This window comes from Nanorana parkeri, unplaced genomic scaffold, assembly GCF_000935625.1.
Source record: "Nanorana parkeri isolate BGI_ZX_2015 unplaced genomic scaffold, ASM93562v1 scaffold46, whole genome shotgun sequence".
Classification (NCBI taxonomy): domain Eukaryota; kingdom Metazoa; phylum Chordata; class Amphibia; order Anura; family Dicroglossidae; genus Nanorana; species Nanorana parkeri.
In genome coordinates this window covers 2,730,491-2,756,876 of record NW_017306314.1, presented here as the reverse complement: position 1 = coordinate 2,756,876, position 26,386 = coordinate 2,730,491, and the positions used below count along the sequence as shown (strand labels likewise).

The 26,386-nt window shown below is 40.6% G+C and overlaps 1 protein-coding gene across 1 annotated transcript in view; it reads left to right on the top strand.

Annotated features, from left to right (window-relative positions):
* ACOXL (acyl-CoA oxidase-like) overlaps window positions 1-26,386 on the top strand; it is a 273,176-nt gene that overhangs the window by 86,534 nt on the left and 160,256 nt on the right. Inside the window, exon 11 of the mRNA XM_018573020.1 lies at window positions 24,342-24,458. Coding sequence (XP_018428522.1) covers window positions 24,342-24,458 — 117 coding nt within the window. The remainder of the gene's footprint in view (window positions 1-24,341; window positions 24,459-26,386) is intronic.

The following is a 26,386-nucleotide window of genomic DNA, read 5'->3' as shown; positions in this document are numbered from 1 at the left end:
TTTTGGTTTTGGCCTGATAAATTCTGCTGCGGGATATGCGCTGTGGTGCCATTCATTTAAATGGCCAAACATGCCTGCCATGCGATCACCAGCACTGGAACACGCTGCACCACAATGCCGTGCGTTCCAGTTCAGTGCGATTGCAAAAATTGTGCTTGCAGTTTTCTTCTGAAGTAAACCTTATATTTGTAACACTGCATTTTTGTATTTTATTTTAAATAAAAGATGGTATTTTTTTTATCCGAATCGATTAGTTGGCCAAAAAATTATTGGCCAACTAATCGATTATGAAAATAATCGTTAGTTGCAGCCCTAGAATGTCCTGGTATTTCCTACCTATGTATTTCCTACCTATGTGGATCTCTTGGACAACTCTCATGTGTTGTCCATTTATTTTGTTTTAGTGAGAATAACTACAAAACCCCTGATGTAGTAGTTATAATTCCTAACAATATTTTTGGTTATCCAATGGTTAAAAATAATGCCAAGCAATGCAGGTTATGTAGTGTTTGATGTTAATTCCCATCTTTGTCTGTGGTTCTGGGTAGTGTTTAGTATCATATTCAGCATTGTCCCTCTTGAGTCAGTGGTGTATTACATGCTGCAGCGTCCCTGTATGTAATGGTAGTACCGATTTGCCCCTGCTTCTGCACCACTCACTTCCTAGTGTGCACAGTTTCATGAATGACTGGATTCTACTGACACCAGCAAGCAGCGCTAAACGCAAGGCAGCTTGTGTGCGCTGACAGTGCTGCACGGTGCATCGCATGGTTTATTTATTTATGTATTTATTTATTTTGTTAGAACTATATTAAAATGCCATACGTTACTTTTAATTACAGAAGAACTCCAGGCAATCTAAAAATTAAACCTTGCAGTCGGGCTACCCCGCACTGCAAGGGATTACTGCTCATTTTTATCTAGGGGCTAAAATAAAGAAGATACTCACCTGACACTCGGTCCTGAGGCGGGGACTGCTCACCTCTCTTCACCTCTGTTCTGACGTTGAAATGCATCTCAGCGTCCTCACATCTAATGCAATTGAAATTAAGCTTGGCTTCACCCGAATTTGGTTGGGCACCTTGTTTAGAACCACGAAACCAAGGTTCAGTAATGGAGTTAATGATTATCTGCTTGTGAAACCGTTGAGAAACATGTGGTCTCTGGAGCTCCAAGAGGGACATGATTACAATAGCAATCTTATACTAAGCCTAATGCCTTACTATTTTTTGATCTGGCTTTTACTGCTGCTGATATTAAAGTGACACTAAACTTAAAAATGCATTCAAGTAACTTAACTATTAACTCAACTAGATCCTCAAATCATCTCTGAATTGGTACTGACACTGTCCTTCCTTCTGGAGGGTGGCTTGCCTCCTGTGATGGACTACAATCTCATTTTTAGTTTACTGATTATATTCTAGTCCATCACGGGAGCGAGCTTGGAGAGGTGGCTACTTTACAACACACACAGGGATCATAGGGAAGAAAAGTAGCCACCCCGTAGAAGGAAGGACAGTGTCCGCACCAATTCAGAGATGATTTGAGGATCTACAGCCGATTGTTACACAAATAAGATACATTTTTGTTAATAGGATACTTGAATGTGTTTTTAAGATTTATCTCCTGAGTTTAGTGTCACTTTAATTAATGCTTCAAGTTTACTGGCAAATTAATTTACCTATACCTTAAGATGCGTGACATTAGGTTGGTAATTCTGAAAAGTAAACTCCAATTTCACAGCCTGAACTTCACGTGACCTTGAAGTTTACAGAGTAAACTCAATCTCTCTGTAGCATCTAGAACAGATGTGCCAACAGGTGCAATGTATGTGGTATAACAAAGAGAATCTCTTATATGAACATATGCCATTTTTTTTATAACATTTCACTAGTGTCAGAGTGTAATGTACGTCTCTGTATTTGTCACACTCTGTGGGAGAGACACAGGTGCAACAGTATACAATGTATTAAACTCATTTTATTAACCTAAGTGGACTTTATAATGTGGCTCCAATTTGAGCCTATTCAAGAATAGCCACAAACTATATAGTCCACAATACCAAGTGTTGAATGAAACACGTCATGTTATATGACCTGAAAATGTTGCTTGGCTGTAATGCTGATCCATTGGCTTCAGTCTGAGTTATTGACCTGGGGAAAGTATGGAGAAAGTGAAGAAGAACTCCTCCTGATCTGAATTGCAATCTACCACGGAGTACTGATGCCTGAGGTTAAGCATGCTATCTAGGCAATTATCATTTTCAGAAGAAGGTCAGCATTAGCAGTCTTTCTCTCAAGCCAGGTTAAAGCAAATATTTAATATATTGTAGCTTACCAATCCAAACTGTGGTACATTAGTTTTCTTTTTTGGCTTTTTTCATTTATTTTGACCTGGTGAACTGACTAGTAAGTCTGTTATTTTCACCCCCTTCCTTTAACAGACAAAGCTGTCCAGCAAAAGTGGCAGCTAGAGGGTTGAGACAAATAATTTTAGGGGTGTGTACAATGGTCCACTTTTATTCATTTGTTTAAAACCTTTATCCCACAAGGTAAAAAAATGTTGCTGTTACATTTAAAAAAAATCTTAGTTCAGAATTAATTTGTTGAATTCCAACTAGATCTGCGAGTGCATCTAACACTACCCTCTCCTCAGGATGACAATTATGCTGTCCAGGGGTGACTCCGTTGCTCCTCTACAGATTGGAGCCATCCTAAGACAGAAAGTGTGTTGCTGGCCGGCTCATCAGGTAAAAAGAAAGGGAGAAAAACCTAAAAAAAAAAGCAAAATGTCGCAACTGCTGCATCTAGTGACTGGTAAGCTTCAATGTATTCAATTTGTGGGGGGTTTAGATACACTTTAAGGCTGGGCAATAATGCATTGAATGCAGAGCAGTACTTCAGAATATAAAACATTGGAATAAGTCTGAAATTTACCTATCTACAAGTTCCCTTGTATAGTTCATACACTGCAGTTGATTTACTGAAAGCAAATAGGCTGTTCACTTTTGCAAAGGAATTTTCCCTTTAGCTAATGAATGAGGCCAAGCTCTGCTGGCTTCCATTATCCAATCATGTGCAAGCAAAAATACTGTTTTTTTAAATTTATTTTATTTTCCTTGCTTGTGGTTGAGTATTTTTTGCAAATGTTCACCATATTCACCAAGCTAAGAGAAAATACCCTTGCACAGTCCAAATCCCCATGCAAGGTGAACAACCTGTTTGCCTGCAGTAAATCAAGCCCAGTGTCTCGCTGAATACTGAAAAATGGCCTGGATGGGAAGGGGGTTTAACACCGCGGATGTCAACTGGTTAATTACATTTTTGTGCATAAGTAGGGTTTTATATGCTTTTTGGAAGGTAATGTGATCACGTGGTCTGTGTACTAATTAGTACAGATTTTAGTACTAATAAATCCAATGTAGGGATGTGCTTTTCCACATTAAATGTGTTTTTAGAAAGCTGTAATTAACACAACAGGAACCAAGTTTAGAGTAGCATTCTTAATTAAATGATCAATATATTTTTGAAATACATTGGCGCTCTCAATTTTATTTACCAGGGAAAACAAGCAACTTTGCACACGTAACCTTTCCCTCTGCTTTTTCTTTGTCCGGGCTTTAAAACTGTCATCAAGGTCCAGGCCAGCGTAAGCATTGCTTTGTTTACATTCAGACTATCTTCAGTGAGCACAGACAATATCATGCTTCAGATGAGACTGCCGAGTTGAACAAAAATTCACCATGGATCTCTCTACATATACCTTATGCTTTCTACACTTGCTGGCCTGAAATTAATTGAGATGGTAATGAGCAGTTCTCAGCTAAGGATATACATGGGCTTCCTTCTCAGCAGTTTGTAGATCCAATGTTTTTACCAGTAAAAAAAAAAAAATCCCCAAAAAAACATTTATGGGTGCTCGTTCCTCGGACACTAGATCAGTGCAGAACACTGAAGGCATTGTAAAGCTGCTTCGTGTTCCTGAATATATTTAAAGAGCTAACTTGTTTTATTTTTTTATGTACAGTTATTGTTCAAGCGGTGTTTTGCACATAGTCAATGATTATATGTATGGTTGTTTTTCTTTCTTTTTAAATATCAGCAAGAAAAGCACTCTATGTGAATGAGTAGACTACCTTTTTTTGAAACATAGATTACACTGGTTGCCTAGAATACCACAATGCTAAGAGTTATGAACCTAATTAGGGAAAGGCTACATGTAAGTCTTAATAGTCTATATGTCATGTTGAGCCCAAGACAAATGCCATTTTACTGGGAGGCCGCAAGATATCCACCTCTGTCGCTGACTGAAGGCTTTCAACTGAAAGTAGTAAGGAATTAACCATTAAAGGAGAACTATGAGAGCTTTTCACTCACCTCATAGTTCTAGCCGACTGGTGACAATGAAACTGTCACAGGTCGGCTCAGTAGATCGGGAAGTGAGCGAACACGTACCGGCGTTCGCTCACTTCTGGTTCCTGTCACGGCTCTCGGCCGTGACAGGGGAGGGGCTGGATTCCCCCCTCCCCGCTCTGATCCTCCAGCGCTGACTGGCGGAACGGACGGGGAGGGGGCGGGTACAGCTGGCTCTGACTCTAGATAGGCAGAGCCAGCTTTCACTCACGCAGCTGGGCGGATCCAGACATAATTGTCGGGATCTGCTTCAACGGCGGCGTCTCAGTATACTGCGAGCTACACTAAGCTTTGGGTGACGGGAGGTCGCTAGTTTGTGTCCTCCCGTTACCCTTAGGAGAACTATGGGGAAAAGCCCTAACCCCATAGTTCTCCTTTAAGCCAATTTAGTCATCTACATTTATTTACATATATGTAATATAAAGCAGAATAATCAAAGATAACAGAAAGTGATTCAAATACTCCTTATACTTTAAGCTATCTAGGACATCATTGGCTTTGCGGTAGGGTTCTCAATATTTCTGAAAGATACTCATTAGATGCAGGTGTTTAAGGTTTGTGGTAAAGGTCTACTATTTGAGTTTTATTTTTCAGAATCTTAGCCACATCTATGATTCTTTTCTAAGTAGACGTGGTGCAAAGAGGATGTTTGCAACAAGAACATAAGCTGGTGAGGTAACTTCATCATTCAAGAGAGCATAGTACTCTTTAGTGGTGCATCAGATGTCTTCACCCAACAAGATAATATCATTATAACGGCTTGAACACTACATTTATATATATTCGATCTTTCAGTTTATATACGGTACAGAGTATATATGGTGTTTTATACATCTATCAAAAATTATTCTTATAACCTTCCAGAAGAAACTTATCCTCACAAAGTCTATACAGCAGTAATGTCAGCTGTGGAACCATTTGATTTTGGTCGAAGCAACCACAGAGTGAGCCAAAAACAACCACCAACCTGCTTTAAGAAAAAGCAGTTGTGTTTTTGTTATCTGCCTACTATACTTGTGTTATGAGGCATACAACCAAAATTCCAAACAAGTTGAGACACTGTCAAATCTACATAAAACCAGAATGTAATGATTTGCAAATCTCATAACCCCAAATGTTATTCACTAGAAAAAAATAGAAAACAAATAAAATGTTTAAACAGGGAAAATATACCATTAAAAATAAAAAATAAAAGATAATTTTCAAGTTGATGGCAGCAAAAAGCTGCCAATAACATGATTCTAACAAGAAAGAGCTAGAACATTTTACAACTAATTAGGTTAATTGGCAACAGGTCAGTAACATGATTGACTCTCTAAAGCTGGCCATACACCTTACAATTATCTGCAGATTTTCTATGGTCAGATGGAAAAGGTGGAACAGATTCCTCCATCTACACTTAACTGTGTGGAATGGATAAATCTCCACCTGGGCCAATCTGTTGCACTTTTTCCATCTGACCACAGAAAATCTGCAGATAATTGTAAGGTGTATGGGCACCTTCAGATGCTCTTTTTATACCCAGAGTGTCTCAGAAGTAAAGATGGGCAGAGGTTCACCAATCTGAAAAGCTGTCTCTAAATATTGTTGAATAATTTCAGAATAATGTTCCTCAATGTAAAACTGCAAAGACTTTAAATATATCATCATCTGCAGTACAGAAAAAAAATCGGTGTGCAAGGAACAAGGCCGAAAACACAATATTGGATGCCCGTGATCTTCGGGCACCCAGGCGGCACTGCATTTAAAACAGGCATTATTCTGTGATGGACATTACTGCGTGGGCTCAGGAGTACTTCCAAAAATCACTGTCTGTGAACATAATTTGTTGTGTCATCCAAAAAAGCAAGTTAAAGCTCTATCATGCAAAGAAGAAGCCATATCTAAACATGATCCAGAAACGCCGCCGTCTTTTCTTGGCCAAAGCTCATTTCAAATGGTCTGTTAAGTGGAAAACTGTTCTGTGGTCTGACGAATTAAAATTTTACATTCTTTTTGGCAAACATGGGCACTGCATCCTCCAGACTAAAGAAGAGAGGGACCTTCAGTTCTTAGTTCAAAAGACTGCATCTCTGAGGCTATAGGGGTGCAGCAATGCTAATAGGTATATCCAGGTTTTGAAGCACGATATGCTCCCATCCAGACAACGTCTTTTTCATACTGATGCATACTGCATCTATGACAACAGCATGGCTTTGCAGTAGAAGAGTCATGGTGCTTAACTGGCCTGCCTGCAGTACAGACCTTTCACCAAATGAAAATATTTGGTGGATCTTGAAACTAAAAATATGACAAGACCCTAGTCTGTTGAACAGTTAGAATCCTATATTGATATGTGAGAGTACTAAATGTTTGAACCAACAAACATTTAGTACTAGCAGTAGCAGTTGATATTTGACAGAAAATCAAAATCAGTATATCAATAACAGCACTGTATTGCCTGTCTAGGCTGCATAGATTAGAAAAAAATGAATTGACCTAAAACAGCTGATTGATTGGATTACAAAGGTACCACATTTACATTTACAAATTACAAGGTTCAACTCTATTCTAGAGCACAGTGCAACATTTCATGGTGTCAGAGTTTGTCGAGCACACAGATGATGTGCATTGGACCACTAGCGATTGTGATTGACCACTAGCGACTAGCGCTACCATGAGCATTGTTGTAGTCATTGGAAGGGTTTGCAGGATCTGGCATTGAATTCACCTTGGGAACATAATAGCCCTGTTCAGTGACTTTGTTCTTAGAGTAAAAGCGCTGATTTGACATACTTTGCAGGAGTAATGTCTTGCTGATTTAGACTGCAGCACCAAAGCTGCCTCTTTTGCTTTTGTTCAAGTCCAACCCTAGTAATCAGCAGTGAAAGTTGATAGGGCTAAGCAAATATTTGCACATTCTGCTAGTGGCTCCTACTGTATTATTTTATTTATTTTTGTAGGAGACAAACATTATTATTCCAGTTCAATACAATGCATACATAGCATTTGTAAAGATTCTTTGTCACCACTATCATGCTTATTCAGTGTTAACAGTAGTGATGATATTTTGTAATCCGCAGAGTGGTCATTCACCTTTCAAATTATAAGAGCCAGTCTATTAAATGACAACTTCACTTTAAATATGTATTTTCCTTTAAATGTAATATGTTGTAGTTGTTATGAGTAATTGCACAGAGCCACAGAAAAAGTAAAGTTCCAGTTTTATACCTACACCAAAGCTCACAATGTTTTCATGGTAGTAGGATTGGGAGAAAGTATTTTTTTATTTAATTTTTTGCCCTGGGCATCTAGGTATCAATGACCTCTGGTCATAAAACGGTTAAAGAACACAACCTGCCTGGAGTTCAGCTTTAATTTTGAACCACATTTTTTAAATTACGTTTGGAAAAGGCCATGGTCAACATTTTCCCCAATTTTTTTAAAAACTGGTAGTGTTGCCACTGTTGACCTGTTTCTGAAATAGTTGCCTGGCTGTCTCTGGCTTAAAGTCAGTCAGTTCTGAGTAGTTGAGTCTGAATAAGTATACAGTTAGTAAAATCAAAACTCCTGACCTGACTTTTTCTGGGTCTGTGCCCTAGAAAGTATTCAAACCATTAGATTAGAATGACAAACCATTAGATTAGAATGACAATCAGAAAATTAACATTTTGAGAAGGAGAAAGTGGGAATGGCAACCTTCATATTCTCTCAGTACAGGTTTCCTTTAAACGTCACTAGCTGAGAAGAGTTCTCAGGAAGTTTCTTATGATGAGCAGTAGGTTATGATTACTCCTGGTACATTTCTTAAAACTCTCATCTTTGCAGTTTGAACAGAAGCTAAAGATCAAGGGCACAATTACTAACTTCTTTTTTTTTCTCTATAATGGTGGTTTATGCACCTTGTCACTGGTTTATGTAATCCTTCCCCTGACTCATTTATATCTTCCTGTCAGGAAGAAGCAAATGGCCACATTTGCGTCACATATATACTGGGAAAAGCTCTAGTTCGGGTAATACAGAAAAAATATAATTTGAATGAAATAATGTGCGAATATGTGTTACACAGAGAACATGTTTTCTTCACAGGCAGTACTTACTATCGTCCTTCACATCTTTATTATAAACCAGCCACTGCATCCTTGATACTGCTTACAGTCAAGCCTACTCTACAAGGCAAAGAAGGCAATGAAGAAAGTACAGTAATGCATAGCAACCAGTCACAGGGCTTCTGACTTTTGTAAATCAGAATTTGCTTGGTTCATATGGGCTTTTGCTGTGTGGACTTTGCTTTGTGTCCTGTGAATAAATAAAGGGACCATTTAGTGTTTGTATAAATATTTTCAATCCTTTTTATGATCAGGGTTAAAAATAAAATTACAAAAATATATTACATTTTTTTAGGTAACACTGCAGCCTAGCATATGAATATTTAATGTGCTCATATCCAGCCAGCAGGTAGAGCTTTAGGCTCAAATTCACATGTTTTCATGTTTCTCCTTACCTTCTGTTTTTACAACCCGGTTAACTAAAGAGCTCTATAGCTCAAGCAAAAATGAAAACAAAAGGTTCGATGGAGATGAATGCACTCCATGGTATGTACAGGTAATCAGAAATGGAGACTTGTTGGTGAAAAAATGTAGGGGAATTCAATGAGTGTCATTGGGATACATAAGAAAAGTGGCTCAGGGTTACGGAATAGTGTCATTATTTGTGCCAAACTCCCGCACAAGGCTGCATAACATTCAGGAATTTGGCACAAACCTATGAAACTGGTGCTGGCTTGCAAACCAATATGCACAGTGATATTGTCCATAGATGTGTCCCATCTCTGTCCAAAGTGTTGCTTATGTGTCTGAGACAGATTTCAGTTGGATCCTCAGTTTCAGGGAATGTCACATCTGTGGTATGTGCTGGATACTGCGGCAGACATATAGAATATGAACATGTGACGGACTAGTTACGCCAAAAAGTACTTGGTCTTAATTTGCATTATTTTTCTTATTACCAAACTATCGTAGATTATTTTGTAATGTTGCAAGCAGAGCACCAGAATAAAAAATGATGTAAATAAGAACCACTTGAATTTGGCACAGGAATCAGTCTTGAAAATGGTGCAACATGTCTTGGAATTAGGTGCAGATATTTCTTAGGCAGCATTAGCACCGACATTCGGGTACAAGCGCGATATTAAATTCTACTGATTGTTCTATGCCATATAAGCTTCTGTACAAAAGGGCCACATACATTGCCTGGCTGTTCTGCATAGGTTCTCCATAAAAGAAGACTGAGAGCGCGGATATCTCTACTGTGTGTTTGAAGAAATGAAAGCCCCAGCATGGTCTGCTGGTATCTCTCCTCTCTCTCTACAATTTATCTCTACTCCTTCACATACTAAGATAACTGACATCAGTAAAAACCACAAATCCAACAGCTCCAACAGCCTTTAGCAAGAAATATACATTTTATTTTTAACACATTTGCTCAGTTTACCAACACGCAAACATGTCATTTTCTCACACCTATACACTCATTATTATTTTTTTAACATTCACACTCATTTTTTTCCCACGTAGATAAGAAATCTTATGCTTCATCTTCTGTTGTCTAAACCAGTTGATAAAATAGGAAGACGCATTTTACTTAACTTCATAACATATGTAAATACAATGTGAGATAAGTTTGGCACAGGCGTACCTTCATATTTGTGAATAGCATTAGAAGTTCCTTTATGTAAAGGTGACTTGTGTTTACCCTTAGTGTTGACATTCCTAGTGAGCCCTTACTACTTAATCTTCTTTTTTTTTTTAGAAGTCAGCTGAAAATGTTATGTGGCATTGCACTGCCAGCTCTTACCTTTTTGAAATGCATCTCAACTATGTTAGCTTATCTAGAGGAAATGAATACTTTCTGAGGAGAAGAAAATCTCTATTCTTGTTTGAAACGTCGCAGGGGAGATGTGTTGCGGTGGCTTATCTTGTCTGCTCAGTGCTTCGAGACATATTACATTATGGCATCAGCCAGTCATGGCATTTTATAACCTTTTCACTTGAAGGGGCTGTATGCTGGGATTTGCAATAACACCTGTGATTCAAGCAGAATTCTATAGGACCACTAAAACCTTACATGTTATTTTTCCATTACAGTTTAGACTAGGGTTGCACAGATACCAAGTACAGTACTCGTTACAAGTACGAGTACATGTACCGATACTTTTGAGCTCCAAGACTATACTAGAAAGAAATTAAAAAATTAGGAGGCAGCTGTCATGTCAGCACACGGAGCTCCTAGGATTTGTACATCTCTGTTTTAATGTACGATTTTGTTTTTATAAATATGAATAAAGGGATGCACAGATACCAGTTTGGCGAGTACGAGTACTGGTACTTGCCGAGTACTTACAACTACGAGTACTGATACATTTTTGTTTATTGTCATGTGACAGTTTTTCTAAAACAATACAGACTAATGATTTCAGGACAGTGGTGGAGTGCCAGAGCCAGGTCCCAGCTGCAACCGCTGCAACCCTGGTAGTTCTCATGAAAATGCCAAGTATCTGCACTGGTACTCAAAAAGTATCTGTGCATCCCTAGTTTAGACATCACATTGCAGCTTGGTTGAAAACAAATGTTTAACTGCAGTATACACAGTTGAAGTTTCCCCGACCCTTTGACATTCTGCACCAGTTTGTATGCCCCACACTAGAGATGTGAAAAACATACCGTCAAAAGAAAAAAGGGAACTATAGTGAGTTTCAATAACTGCACCATTTGGAGTCATTGTAAAAGACTAGTGCACATAAGTGCTGTTTTATTTATAGATGGAGGCAGCTGTTGGGTTACTATTCTTTGGGGACACCAGCGCATAGTTCGCAGCCTTATCCCTGACCACCTAGGAGTTTTGGGGAATCCGATCCATATTTGAGTGCTCCTACTTTTCACATTAATTCTTCATAATATATTTTTAATTTCCCTGGGTCAGAGGAAGCCCATTGTAATAGCTACCTTAGTCCTTGAAAATGTAATGGGCTAAGTTCCCCAGCAATGGCTCAATTCTGAAATGATAACTTTGAGCATTGACAATAAATAATTTAAAAAAACCCCAATGGAAATGTGCTCAAAAAGCAACCTGTAAAAGAAGAATAATATATGTGAGGATTGCAGATTTTCCTTTTTAGTGGCTCTTTGTAAAGCAGGCAGTAGTTGGCATACTTGGTCAGCTTAATTCGATTATAGTTTTAAAAACAGGCCACACTGAGAATCTATCTGTGCAATAGTAGTGGTAATAAAAGCAAAATCCTAAAAAAAAGGCAAGCACCAGTGGAAGTGTACTGGGAAGCTTATGATGCTTTTGTTTATGGAGAGGGCAATTCATCTTTCATTTGTTAAAGAATTTTTCTAAAATCTTCAATAGACATATTGAACCTAAAAATTCCATGCAGCAGAAATGTCTATATATGTGACAAAAAGCATAAACATGTAATTTTAGGTGCCAAAACAACTACAATGGAGTGTCCATGCCAATGCACGGGAAAATAACTGACTCCTGATAATACAGCCACAAATCCAAGAACTGTGATGGAAATTGAAATTATACATTTATACCTTTTTTTTTTTTTTTCTTCTTCTTTTTTACCAAACAGAATTAAAATGCATGGATATTTACAGTTTTATCTGTCAAAGGATTTGTAATTCTGTACAGTCAATCTAGTGATTTACACACATTTTCCATGCTGCACGGCCAGACAGGTGAAACACATAGTTCATAATAAGGCAATTCAGATTCCTCGTCCAGCTTTGTACTGTCTTGTGTCAATTCTCTGCCTTCAGCCTGCTTATTTGACTCTATCCAAATAGCAGGAAGCAAGCCCAAGAAAGAGTTAAGCTGCCCATACACCTTATGAATATCGGCCGATTTTTGTATGTATAGTGTACAACCGCAAATACTGTACAATCGATCGACTTTTGACTAACCAGCAGATTAGAAAACTTCGGTCAATCGTACGATTTTCGCAAGGTTGGTGGCGTTTCTGTACGTCAAAATTCGTACGATTTACACTGCACATGCGCAGATGAAAATATGTGCGCACGATTACCGCAATTTGTCCAGGTGCTTTCTTTTAATTACCGCTGATCCAACCTTGCAATAATCTGGGCAGGATGGGGCCTCCGTACGAAAATCGCACGACTGTTCGATCATCAGACGAAAACGTTTGTCCGATGATCGCAAGGTGTATGGGCAGCTTAAGACTAAACAAGATAGTAGTAGAATGATCTTTCTGACTAGCAAGGTGTGTGCATAACAAAGATGGCCGGCCACAATAACAAGCCCTTTTCACAGGTAAAACCGCCAACACCTAAGAATGTGATCCCTGTATTAAGCTGTTTGCCTGGAGTTCCTTTTTAAATGAAAATGGCTATAGCATGCACAGTTTTATAGAGCAGCCATATAGGCTTTACTACCTAGTGAAGAGAAAATATATTTGTGTTTCAATGATAAGCATGCATATAATTAATCCAGGTCTTAAAACAGGATGTGAAGTGTCTATACTGTAAATTTCTACACTGGTCAAGTTAAATCCTCTTTGGCTCATGCAGTGTTTTGTAAATCCTCACTGTTTCTTGTCTTTCTGCTGTGCACCTGTCACCACGATACAAGATCAATAAACAAACCGTGTAGTTCTTCAGAGGTAATGGACCTCAAGGTGATAGTTGAATGAGGTAATGTCATTCGTCTAAAGCCCCGTTACTATTTACTGGTCACTAAGAAAACACGAGAGCCCATGCCAGAGATATGTTTACACAAATGCTTATTGATTGAGATGCTCTATTTTTTTTTAAATAAAATTGTTAATACATTTTCAAGATAACAAGGTTATTAATAAAAGATTGCAAAAAAGGGATTTTAGCACTAAGAATCCATTCTAAATATCTGTGGGCATATTCACATCTTTCTGCATCTTAAAATGCTTAAAGTGGACCTTTCATTAACTTTACAAATCTATATAAATACATTCCTGGCATATCACAATCTACAGCAACAGAATCATTTTCAGAATTGTTCTACCTTTTATCTTATAAAGCAGTCCTTATGTGCCTTAAAAGTGACTTTGTGTAGGCTGAGATAATGTCTACTGCAAGCAGGCAGGAGCAGCATTTTCTCATTCTTCTCTTTCCCAGTGATCAGACTGCAACATTGTAGCTTTTGTATCAGTTTACAGAATAAAGCCCATGACACACTGCACGCGAAGCAGCCTGGGGCAAAGGGAAGCGGCGGCGTGCGGACCTTTGCGTGCGTGTGTCTTGCCATTTTCACTCTGGCGCATGAGCTTGTGAAAGCTTGCATAATTGAGCATGTTGAGATGACAAATTTCATCTTCAGCATATCGGCTCACGCATATAAACCCACGTGTCGGGATGCAAAGTCCATTGAGTTGTAAGGCGCGAGCCCATTGGCTGAAGATGACGTCTTTTAATATGGCTGTTCTCAGCTACTCAAACTCTCACACTGCATGCGAACATCTGCGCCTAGCAGCTTTGCTTTGCTCCGCACGGCTTCGCATGCAGTGTGTCTCGGGCTTTAGAGGCTGCAACAAGGCACTGATCTGTGTCAGGCATTTAATATGTAAAAAGCCATGATCTACCCAGGCACCAGGATTTATCTCTGTGTAGGTGTTAAACTTTTGCTTTACATGGCCGAAGGTGTGAACTGTTAAAACACTAAAGGTTTAACACCTATAGAGTCTTTCTGACAAAAAGGATGTGATTGTGTAACTAGGATAGGGTGGCTTCACAACTTTCACACCTGCTATCCTGTACTTGGACAATCTACATCTGCCTTTTCATATCTGTGCTACCTAGGTGGATATAAATGCTGGGGTATTTTTCTGACACTCCTTAGAACTAGGCTTTGATAAGCCACAAAATATTTTCAGCATTACAGGACACATCCAGTTAAATATAACTAACTGCTAATTGTCATGCAAGATGAAGAAATATTTATGCAGTATATAAAGTGTTTGTATATGCAGCAGACTGCAAGTTATGGTCATACAAAATCCTATAGCTGCAACTCACATATAGCCCCATGACAGATGAACTTTACCCATATCTTCTTGTCTTCCCCAGTCTTCTGACAGTGGCCATTTTAACTTGGGGCAGGTTTCCAGATCTCCCTTTATTTCCTGGAACTCTGGCACGTGTGACTAGGACATGTGACCATGCACATCATTTCAGGGGAGGAAAATTCCTTTCCCTGAGATCTCACAAGATTACAGATTAGATTTCCCAGCAATGTTCTGCTGATATAATCTTCCCAGGATGCAACGCTTGGGCACATTACATCATTTGTGCCCAAGTGGACCAGGTAGTAGAAAAAAAGAAATTGTAAGTAAAATAAAAATATGTTTAGCTTATGAATATAAGATTATTTCATAGAGGGCACAGCTGCATGCTGATGGGATTTTTAGTCAAATGTGGTAAAGGTCCACTTTAAGGCCCCATTTCCACCTGAGTGTCCAGGGACAGGGTGAAGCTGCAAAGTAGACTTTATTATCTTGGAAAGGTAGAAGCATCTGAATTTAGTTGTGCTAGGCAAAGGTTCTTGGGCACCAAATGCCTTAGGCTTAGATGTAGAAGGCATATGAGAACACATGAAAAATGATTTTGCAGATGTAGAAAGCATACCTGAAAGTGCGGCAACGGATTCTGAACTTACAAAAGGCAAAGGCATATCTGACCACAAAATTACAGATTCAGCTGGAAAATGTATCTTGACATGAAATGACACACTGTGCAGGTGTGGAAGGCATAACAGAATATGATAATACAGAGTTTGGAGAAGCAGTGCTTGAAGAAGGCATGTCTGCACATATGATGACACTCTATGGTTGGAGGCATATCTAAACATGAGTTAGATTTGTTACATTCAGAATTGGTCATACTATGGGGGGAATTTATCAAAACTGGAACAGATGAAAATCTGGAGCAGTTGCCCATGGCAACTAATCAGCTTCTCTCTTCATTTTTTTCAGTAAAACTTTGAAAATGAAAGAGAGAGAGAAGCTGATTGGTTGCCATGGGCAACTGCTCCAGATTTTGACTGTTCCCATTTTGATAAATTCCCTTCTATGTGTCTGCCTGTGTCACTACCTATAGTTTCCTCTATACATGCCTGTTCGGTCACCTAGTCACTGACAGGCAAACTTGACATTGCTAATTGTCCAGGGCTACAAATAGTAGAACTTTTTTGCAGGCATAATTTTTGCTGATCCTGCTTCAGTAATTTTTTTTTGGCAGCTTGTAATCTCTATTGTGAGCCAGTTTTACATTATTTCTTTTGGTGCACCTCTTCACTTTTCTCACTTGTGAATGACCACATCACTTAGGCTTTCCAGGTTCACTTAGCAAGGAAGATGGCCACTCTGCCCAGAGAGACAGGCGTGATATTGACAGATAACAGTTACCGCCCCAACTAAATGCTTATTATTTAGTTTTTGGGCCACATAGTCAGGCCCTCTGGGGGATCCTCTGGTGCTCCTGTGGGCCAGTCTGAACCTGTCTGTAAGGTTTACAATTATACATAAATTAGTCTGCACATACTTAACACAAATCAATATATCTGATGCTAGGTCCACTTTAGAGATGGAAGTAGGTGACTGAATTGATCAATGCCTCAGATATGCCTTCAGTCCTAGCATACTGTTAACCTAACCTGGTATTAAAGTTGCTAAACTAATATGAACCACTAATACCAGGCACATTACTTCCAGTTCAAGTCCTTCTCCTGTCTGCCTTTGAAGTCTTTAAATCCTGGTATGTTCAATGGAAATATCGACTTGGCATGCCTCCCACACAATGCAATGCAGTTCATTTAAGTAATGTAAACACTGGCAAACACATTGTGGAATGCAGGAAAAGGGGATGCCAGAGCTCTGATGCAGAGAGCAAGTCAAGTATTTACATACAATGCATGCTCAAGATCAGTGGCTTCCAGGATGCTCAGAAGAAAATTTGAGAACATAAGTTGGATTGTGCAAACACTTTGTGACTTCTGCTATTAGTGACTTATGTGTGTGTTTTTTTGTTGGTTGTTTTTTTTGCTTAAATCTTTTGTTTTTGTTTGCTTTGTGTTAGTAGCAAAACCAGATCATTCCAATTTTATTACAGAATAGTGAACCATACAATAAATGCCATAATATTGTTGCATTCAAAATATCATAATCATAGGTTGTTCATGAGTAAAATGTTTGAGAGAAATGATTGAACCAGTGGAAGAGGTAAGCATATTCATGGAATATTCTACTTTAGATCAGTAAAGACCGTTTTCAGTTTTTATTCAAATTAGTTTAATAACATTTGCCTCTTTTAGCTGGTCCCCGTACTGTCACTTCTCAGTTCAACAGTGCTTGCAGCCAATGCAACAAAAATAGATAGACAGGAAGGGGAGAGGAGATACAGGTCTAAGGGTAGATCAAAGAAAATGAAACAAGGTAGAGGGGAGGGTGTCTCCCCAACTGAGGTAAGGACACTGTGCTACTCTAAATGTATACGTATTATTTTTAAATCAGATGTGAGGATTGTAAAAAAAAAAACAACACATATTTCCATTAGAAAACAGCGGTTGACAAGAAAAGGCTCCCTGTTAGATTGTAAGCCCTCACGGGCAGGGCCTCACCTAGAATTATGGAGGAAAAAGTGGTCAGCTTCATGTCTGAAGCTGACCTCTTTTTCTCCATTCAGATCGGCATCTAATAGGTTACACAGCAGGGAAATCCTCCCCGCTGTGTAACCTGTCATGGACGGAGCACCTCAGCAGTGAGGAGCAAGTTAAGGACAGGGAGGCTCCTCCCTGTCTACTCCCTTCCTCCTTTACACTAACTTAGGGGTGGGGCTTCGTCCGGCGGGGGTGCCTCATCCGGAGCAAGAGGTACCGCACGTCACTGGTTGGTGCTATATAAATCCTGTATTATAATAATAATAATAAAAGGCTGCATTTGATCTGCTTATCTTTTTACTTTTGATCCTGTCAGGACTCATTAGCCAATCTAAATCAAAATCTATGAACACAACTATCTAACATGCAATCTAATTTTCACTTTCAGTGGGCATATAAGTTTTCATACTTGGGGATTCACCTTACACCAACCTACAAAACATAGTATAGGGCAAATTACCATTGGTAAGAATGTTTTTGAAGTCTTCTGAAGGCCAGGTGGCACTAACCCATTTCTAGGATTAGCAGAATCCAAACCTTAATATTAAATACTTACCTACATGTGTATTTAGTTTTCAGCTCTTCCATATCATAGTCTAAGCTTCATACAGAATAAGCCCTGAGATTCATTTGTGGGTTACATGACGCTTCACATATATATGTAAATATGTTGTATCACAACAGATTCTCTGGAGGTCCTGGCCTTGCCACACTGGTAAAATATATTTTATGTGTGTACCCTTAGCTCTTCTGCATATTTCCAGGTTGGCCTTTCCTTAACCCCAATAGCGTGCCATCCTGTGTACATCCCCACCTAGATATATAGACCAAGGAACTTTATTCATGTGCTATCACACACATTAATAATATGGAAGGCTGTTTGCCATTCTAGTGGATGGAACCATTGCTCAGAAATATTTGAAGCAACTGAATTATAATTTTTAGAAGAATATGTTAGCAATGTCTGCCTTGTAGTGCTGGTATCCTTTACAGCGGCGCTGCCATTTGGCCCTATGAGAGCAAAGTGGCAATGTGTTTCTAAGGGGTCCCTAGCCCCAGTTATACTTACATTAAAAGTGATGCTGCGCAGCTCCTGGAATTACAGTTCTGGCTGCAACCGAGGCAAGAGTGGCACAGGATTGCTGGTAATGTGAGTATTAAAGTGTCTGTAGAAACATGGATAAGAAATAAAATGTGTGCACTATGCTGCATTGACTCATCTTAACCCATTTAATCAGCCTAGTGCACAGACAATGTAATAAAGAAACAATTGTCACCATGCAGGAAACAGGCAGAAAACCACTGTGGTTATCAACACTCTTGTGAAATCACTCCAGTGGGGACATGGACCGTGACAAAAACAGAGGGTGTATTCCTTTCTAACACAATTCAAAACCAAATGTTTGGGTTGTCCCCACACTTTAACATACCCTGCTCAAAAGATGCACTTTGTGTGATGCAGCCCATTTTGAGGGATCAGAGAGGAAAAGACGGTTTGTGGCATGTTGCTCTCAGACATCTCATGGAAGCTGCAGTAATTGGGTTGAAATAGTTTGTTTTGACCTCCCCATTTTCCCAATCATCGTACACTTGAACTCTGCTTTCATATCATACGTATGAATGTGCCTATCCGTATTTAAATCACATCTTTATATACATAGCTACTGATGCATAAGATGGAAGAGGCACATTTACAATTTGTACGTTTATCACATTTTCCTTGAATGAAAGAACAACTCTGAGATTTTTTATAACCCTTGCAGTGGGGCTACTCTTTCACTGCAAGGGTTTAGTGCTTGTATTTGACTATGGTCAAAAATAACAAAGTTATACTCACCTGATCTTCCAAGCTGGCTGGCTCCTACAGTGCTCCCTCCAGCCTGTCTCCTCTTCTGCGACAATGGTATGTCCCTCGGTGTCCTCATATTCTATACACTGTGTATAGAACGTGATGACTCAGGAACCTTACACCACTGCAGCGGAGAGGGAGAGAAGCTCTAGGGTCTGAGAGCAAGCGGGCTCCAGGAATCGGAGCCGTTTGAGCACAATTAATCCCTTGCAGTGCAGGGGTAGCCCCACTGCAAGGGTTAATACCATTTTTACACGGAGTTCTTTGAGATCTAACATGACAAATTGTCTGTCATAGGTTTCAAGATCAAGTTAAAACTAAACTCAGAGCAGATATTAAAAAGAAATCATTAATGAATTCAGTTATGTATTTATGACAAATGGGGAAAAGTGTTTTACATGCAACAAGTGTAAATATAACAATCTGATTTGATAGCAGACTCTCGTAGTCCATCTGCAGTGGTACTTAGAGTGGGGGAGGTAAGGCCAGCACTTGGGGACCAGTTTTGTTTATATGCTTCATGCCTGCAGCACTGGGGGGTCCCCGGTTTAAATCCCAGTTAGGACACTATCTGCATGGAGTTTGCATGCTCTCCCTGTGCTTGCGTGGGTTTCCTCCGGGTTCTCTGGTTTCCTTTCACACTCCCAAGACATGCTGGTAGGTTAATTGGCTCCTGTGTAAATTGTCCCTAGTATGTGTACGTATTGAGGCAGTGTGTGGCAATACCATGATATAATGTGTCATCAAAGTCACCCAGGACTCCCAGCAAGAGGAGCTGAGCGGTTCCAGGAAAGTACTTTTACCTGGAAAGAGCTGGCTTTACAATACTTTCCAGGTTTTCTGGATTATAGTTGGGATCCTGGAGCCCGGAGATTTCTAATTGAACCGCGAGGAAAGAAATCTCCATTCCTGGGTCCGGGCTAAGGTGGTCACCAGCACCGAATGATGGTGCACCTGTGCACAGCCCTTATGAAAAGGATGCTGGTTCAGGTTCAGGGTTCCATCTGGAAGACAAGGGAGGTGTCTGTCCAGGAGTCAGGAGGACTCCATCCTGGAACCAGCCTGTGTGGCACGTCAGCTGGATACTGCCTGTGTGGGAGAGGTTTTTAGTGATAACCTGTAGTTGGTGAGACTGGAAAAAACGTTACTTTGCTGTACTTTAAGTTTGAATTCATAATAGTGGCAAAATAAGCCCTTAAAAAGACGTAGTAAGCGAGTGGACTGCGTCCTTAAAGGAGAACTATGAGGTGAGTGCTTTTCACTCACCTCATAGTTCTAGCCGACCTGTGACAATGAGACTGTCACAGTTCGGCTCAGTAGATCGAGAGGTGAGCGAACACATACCGGCGTTCGCTCACCTCTCAATCCTGTCACGGCTCTCTGCCGTGACAGGGGGAGGGGCTGGATTCCCCTCTCCCCGTTTCGATCTGCCAGCGCTGACTGGCGGAACGGTAGGGGGAGGGGGCGGGTACAGCTGGCTCTGCCTCTAGATAGGCAGAGCCAACTGCCACTCACGCAGCTGGGCGGATCCCGTCATCTAAGTCGTGATCCGCTCTAGCGTCTCAGTATAGTTCTCCTTTAATGTGCTACCATTGGAAGCTAAATCTCACAGGATGTATTAATGCATATGAGATTGGAACCTTAGATTGTAAGCTCCTTGAGGGCAGGGACTGATGTGAATGTGCGCTGTGTACAGTAAATTGCTAGTACTATATAAATACCAGTAGTAAATAAATAATGCAGTAAATAATGCACATATGCTGTCATGAAACATGGTGACAGGAGGAGAGAACAGAGGGATGAGCTCATCATTGTCGAAGCATATATAGCTCCTTCACTGTCGGGTCACAGGTTGCGGGCTGTTTTGCATACCTGCTGTAGAGAAAAGTCAGGTCACTACCCTGAGTGTGTGGTCTGGCGGGACTGTAAACCTCAGGACTGGATAAACAGAAATACAAATTATTTTGCAGTTAAAACAGCTTACATGTACATATTTCAACTCTCTAGTAATCTGTTTGTCTGGAGTTTAGCTTTAAAAAATGGTGTAAATTCCTAAGGCACAATCGGCATTTCTCTCTACGCTTCTTGTAGCCACTGACCACTGAACATTATCTTCCAAATTCTGTTGTTTCATAATCACAGTCTATAACTGCAGTGCATGCAAGTATCTGTCTGCAGAACAGATCTGTGAACTTCCAGACTCTAATAAACTGGCCACTTAGATTATTGTAGCTGTCACCGCAAAAACTCAGTGACAGAAAAGAGGGAATTCACAGTACAATCCGCTTCCACTTGGGGAAAAAAAAAAACTTCAAGTAATGACACACTTAAATTTAAAGTTAATAGAAAAATAAATATAAGTTACAAGGTTAAAACTTTAGTCTAGACCATATCCTGTAGGATTGCCGTGGAAATACAGCCCGAGGTCACATTCTAGCTCAACTAGCAATTATTGTTATTGTACTTATGCAGTCCTGAAAGTAAATTGTCTCCTTAGAAACACATAAAGGTAATATTGTTTTGGCAGCCAAGGTCCCACTGATAATTATCTACTTTCTACTTCTGCATTTCCATATGTTTTAAAAACATCTCCAAGCCCCATCAACCAGCTGACCTTTTGTCACATGTACTTTTTACTGCAATTCACAAGCGTGAGTGCCATTAGTTACTGCAGCTAGTTTTGGGCACACATCTCTCTGCTTAAAGTGAATTCAGGGTCTGATTAGTATACCAGGGCCCTCCCCCCATCATTAATGGTAGCATTATTGTGAAAGAAAAGCAAAACAGCTGTTAGCAAAAAAAAAAAGACCTTACCCCTGACACTCCAGGGGGTGATATAAGCATCTCTCCTTTAAGATCTTGGGGAATGCTGAGCACCCAAAATCTCATGTACATTGTAGAAGCATATTGCGAGATTTCGAGTATTCCTTGGAACTTGCCCAAAGGATGGTGATGTTACCCTTAACTAGGTGATATGGACAAAAGCTGGGGAAAAGGTAAGTATTTGTACTAAATTTTTTCCTTTACACTTTTTTTTGCATGGATGCTCTTAACAATGGGGGACAGGACCTTCATATATTAAGTTGACTTTGCATTTTTACTGCAAGGTCTGCTTTAAGTTTTCAAGGCCTAACTCCGAGCACATATAGCAAACCCTGCTTAAAACAAGATTTTTTGTAAATGTTTAGATGCGTTTACAGTCTTGAGACTGACTTCCTGTTAATTCCTGTACAGCAGCAGTCAGAATGAGAGCTTGAATGGCAGCACCAGGAACCAGTCTGGCTGTGTTACATGTATGTGTGTTACAGGGAACATTCAGAGAGGAGCGAGCAGTGAGCACAGATGACTTGTCAGTGTATTGCCGCTTCTTCATTGTCCAGTCATTTGGCTGGGGTGGGGAGGTGACACCACTGTATTACATAACTCTAACAGAGAAAGTGGTGTCACCCCTCACTGTGCTATGAGTAAAGGTGTATAAAACAGAAAACTGGCTTGATAGAATTTTCTAGTCCTTTGGCAGATTTGACAATTTGCATCTGTGTATTTTAAATGTGTATGTAGCTGTTTAGCGTTGATTTTACGTTGTCAGAGGTTGCCAAACCATAGCCGTCTTATCACACTCCACATCAATAGAGGATGCTTTGTGGATATCCACATAGTGGTTCAATCGTATTGCTGGCACAGTGCTATTTCCTTGTCTATTTACACTTAGACAAAATAGATTCAGATAGCACTCTCTCTTCTTGAGTTGGCTGAAATTCATGCCATGGGCTGGCCCTGTCAGCACCACCCAGCTCAATAAACTATGTTTTGGGATTTTCTTGGCCCACATTTATTTGTCCACACTGGGATATAACCAAACATAAAGCAGATATACGCTTTTAGCCATACAGTCACCTCTAAAACTCTCCACCATAAACATGAACTTCCTCTTTGTTAATATGGCCCTTTTCATTGCCTTCCAGGGCAAAGTAAAAGAGTCACTTAACTACCTTACGTCCATGGCCGTTTGTGAACGGCCAGATGGACGTCTGCTCAGAGCGGGAGGGCGTCTTAAGACGTCCTGCCCCTCCTCCCTCTCTTGTCCGCGCTGAGCGCCGCACACGAGAGGGAAAACCGTCAGCATGTAAACAGCCAGCCCGTACCTCCTCCTGCTCGTCTCTTCGCCGCCGCTGCCGGTCCCGTGTTCCGATGTGGCCGGTGCGGCTGGGACCGGCACGGCGACGCTCTAACAGGAGATCAAAGGGATGATCATTACTTGATCATCCCTTTGATCTCTCTTCTTGTCCCCGAATGCAGGAAGTGATGTATATTACATCACTTCCTGCATTCAGTGTCACTCTCCGGTGCAGAACACCGGAGAGAAGCTGATGGAGCAGATCTGTGCTTCATCAGCTTCTGTGGGGGTCCCTAGGTGACATCAGAGGTCTTGAGACCCCTGATGTCTCCATAAAGAGGACCTGTTTGGTGAACTGGCTATTACATAGGGGATTCCTTAGTCCCCTATGTTATAGCAATAAAGTTAAGTCAAAAAAAAAAAATTACAGCATTAAAAAAAATAAAGAAGCTAAAAAAAATAAAGAAGCTAAAAAAAATAAAAAAAATAACACAAACATTTTTTTAAAGTCCCCCGCCCCCCAGATACACGCGCAAACATGCGTCGGGTGCGCCTATGTACGAAACCGACGATTGCGCCCATTATGCAGCACATGTTACATATCGCCGCGAACGTCGCAGTGAGAACAATAATTCTAGGGCCATCAATCACTGATGACACTAAACTGATGAGCGGTAAAAACGTTTAAAGCGTCGCCTATGGCCAATTTTGGCTGCGGTCGTTTTCTGCGATTTTGCGGGCACGCGCAATTTTAAAGGTTGACATGTTTAGTGTCTATTTACCCGACGTGACCCCGACTTTTATATTTTACCAAAAAATTGGGGTGAAAAAAAATGTTTCATAACATTTTATAGGGAAACATGTTTTTTTTCAAAATTTAGGGTACTTTTTTTGTTATATAGTAAAAAATAAAAACCCCAGTGGTGAATAAAAGCCACCAAAAGAAAGCTCTATCTGTCCCCAAACAATGGTATGAAAATCGTTTCAGTAAAGCGTTGCATGACGGAATAAACATCAGACAAAGTATCGCAGCGCTGAATACTGAAAAATGGCCTGGCCAGGAAGGGGGTGAAACACTATGGCCTTCAAGTGGTTAACTTGCCCTCCTTCCCCTAGCAGCTTGTACTTGCTTTTCCTTTACTCCTGCACTGCTCTGTTCCCCCACTGGGAGTGCAGTGCATGTGACTCTCCCATGTGACAGCACTGGTATTTTGTGCATATATTCTCTCCTTGTTGTACTTATGTCCTGTTATTAATCTTTGTTTTTCAGTCGGAGGCAGTTTGGCCCAAAAGACAAAGAGGAAGTGAAGATAATTGAACATCAAACCCAACACCTACGATTGATGCCACATCTGTCTACAGCATTGGCGCTGACATTTACTAGCAGGTATTAAAGAACTGTTTCTCTTTGTTTTCGACGGGGCCATACAATTTGTTTTTGCCCTTACTAAGCTTAAAGTATAACCATGCACTAAACAAAATGTCTTCTATACTTCTATTGGCCCAAGTTACAGAGTTATATAGTTGATACGGTTAAAAAAAGACAGGTCCTTCCAGTTTAATCCATGGGTGCCAATAACCCTGTATACTGTGCTCCTTGAGGAAGACATCTAAAACATTTTAAATCTTTTTCAACACTCTCTGCTGGTACCACTACCTGAAGAAGGAATTTTCACTGCTCTAACTGTAAAGAACCGCTTGCACACTCTAAGGTTAAACCTAATTTTTTCCAACCTCAAACTGTGGCCACATGTCTTCTACATGGACCTTGGGGTAAACCGTTTTCAGTTATTATGATGTTGCCTTTGATATAGCTGTACATTGTGATCATATCCTCTCATAAGCGCCTCTTCTCATGGGTGAATAAGTGTAAATCTGTTTAATTGTTCCTCATATCTGAGGTCCTCCAGCCCTTTTATTAACATTGCTGTCCTTCGCTGAACTCATACTACTTTAAGAACAATTTTCTTGGGATTGGTGACCAAAACTGAACTGCATATCCAAGATGAGGCTGCATCAGTGTTTTGTAAAGAGGTAGAATACCTCTTGACAATATGCCTTTTTTTTATCCATGAGAGTATTCAGCTAGCTTTAAATAGCTGCAGCATAACATTGCATGCTATTGCTGAGTCTGTGATCTACAAGCACCTCCAAATCCTTTTCCATCACTGTTTCTGCCAGAAGAGCCCCTTCCAACGTGTATTTAGCATACATATTTTTTAGGGGTGTGGAAATTAACGATTAATCATAAATTTTTTTGATCGATCAAAATTATTTTGATCCGTACTCACCTCTCCGCCGGCTTCCGGGTCTAACATCGGAGATCCGGTGACGTCACGGACATCGACGTCACCGGACCCCTCCCCGAGTGGCTCTGTCGGCTAGCGAAGGGAAGGGGGGAGGAGTCGGGTGATGTAGTTGTCCGTGATGGGTAACGAAGGAAAGGAGGGAGGAGTCAGTTGACGTCGATGTCCGTGACATCACCGGACTCCTCCCCCTTCCCTTCGTTACCTGACGGGATCACTTGGGCCGGTGAGTCTCCTGCTTCATTAGTGCATACTCACTCATATTACAAACTGAAATATTTAACCACAAACACAGAGAGTTGGGAACAGCAGCAAAAATTGAGGGGAAGTTAGTGATCCGTAGATGAATGATGGTGGAGTGTTTTTCTTCCAAGCAGTTTGGTTATTCTTTTTTTTTTTAATTACTTGAGGCTGTACCAACAATCTAGATCATAATACAAGTAGAATAGAATATGTGCCTGATGACTGACTGTGTCTTCCAGTAGCCAGATCTAGCCCAACTCCTAAATATATACCATTCTGTCCCACTGTTTGTATGTAGCTCCTGAGAACCTATGGAGCCCTGGTGCTGTTGAGACCCCTCAAAGCTCTGGTCAGACCCCACAGAGCCCTGGTTTAACCAGGGCTCTGTGGGGTCTGACCAGGGCTTTTTGGCGTCTCACCAGGGCCCTGAGGGGTCTCACCAGGCTGGTGAAATCGCACATAGCCCTGGTGGGACCCCATAGAGCCCTGGTGAGACCCTACGGGGCCCTGGTGCTGGTGAGACCCTACGGAGCAAGGGTTTAACCAGGGCAGTGTGGGATCTCACCAGGGCTCTGAGGGTCTAACCAGGCTGGCGAGACCCTACAGAGCCCTGGTGAGACCCTACAGAGCCCTGGTTAAAGCAGGGCTTTGTAGGGTCTCACCAGGGCTCTGTGGGGTTTAACCAGGACTAGTGAGACCCCACTGAACCCTACTTTAACCAGGGCTCTGTGGGGTCTCACCAGAGCTCTGAGGGGTCTCACCAGGC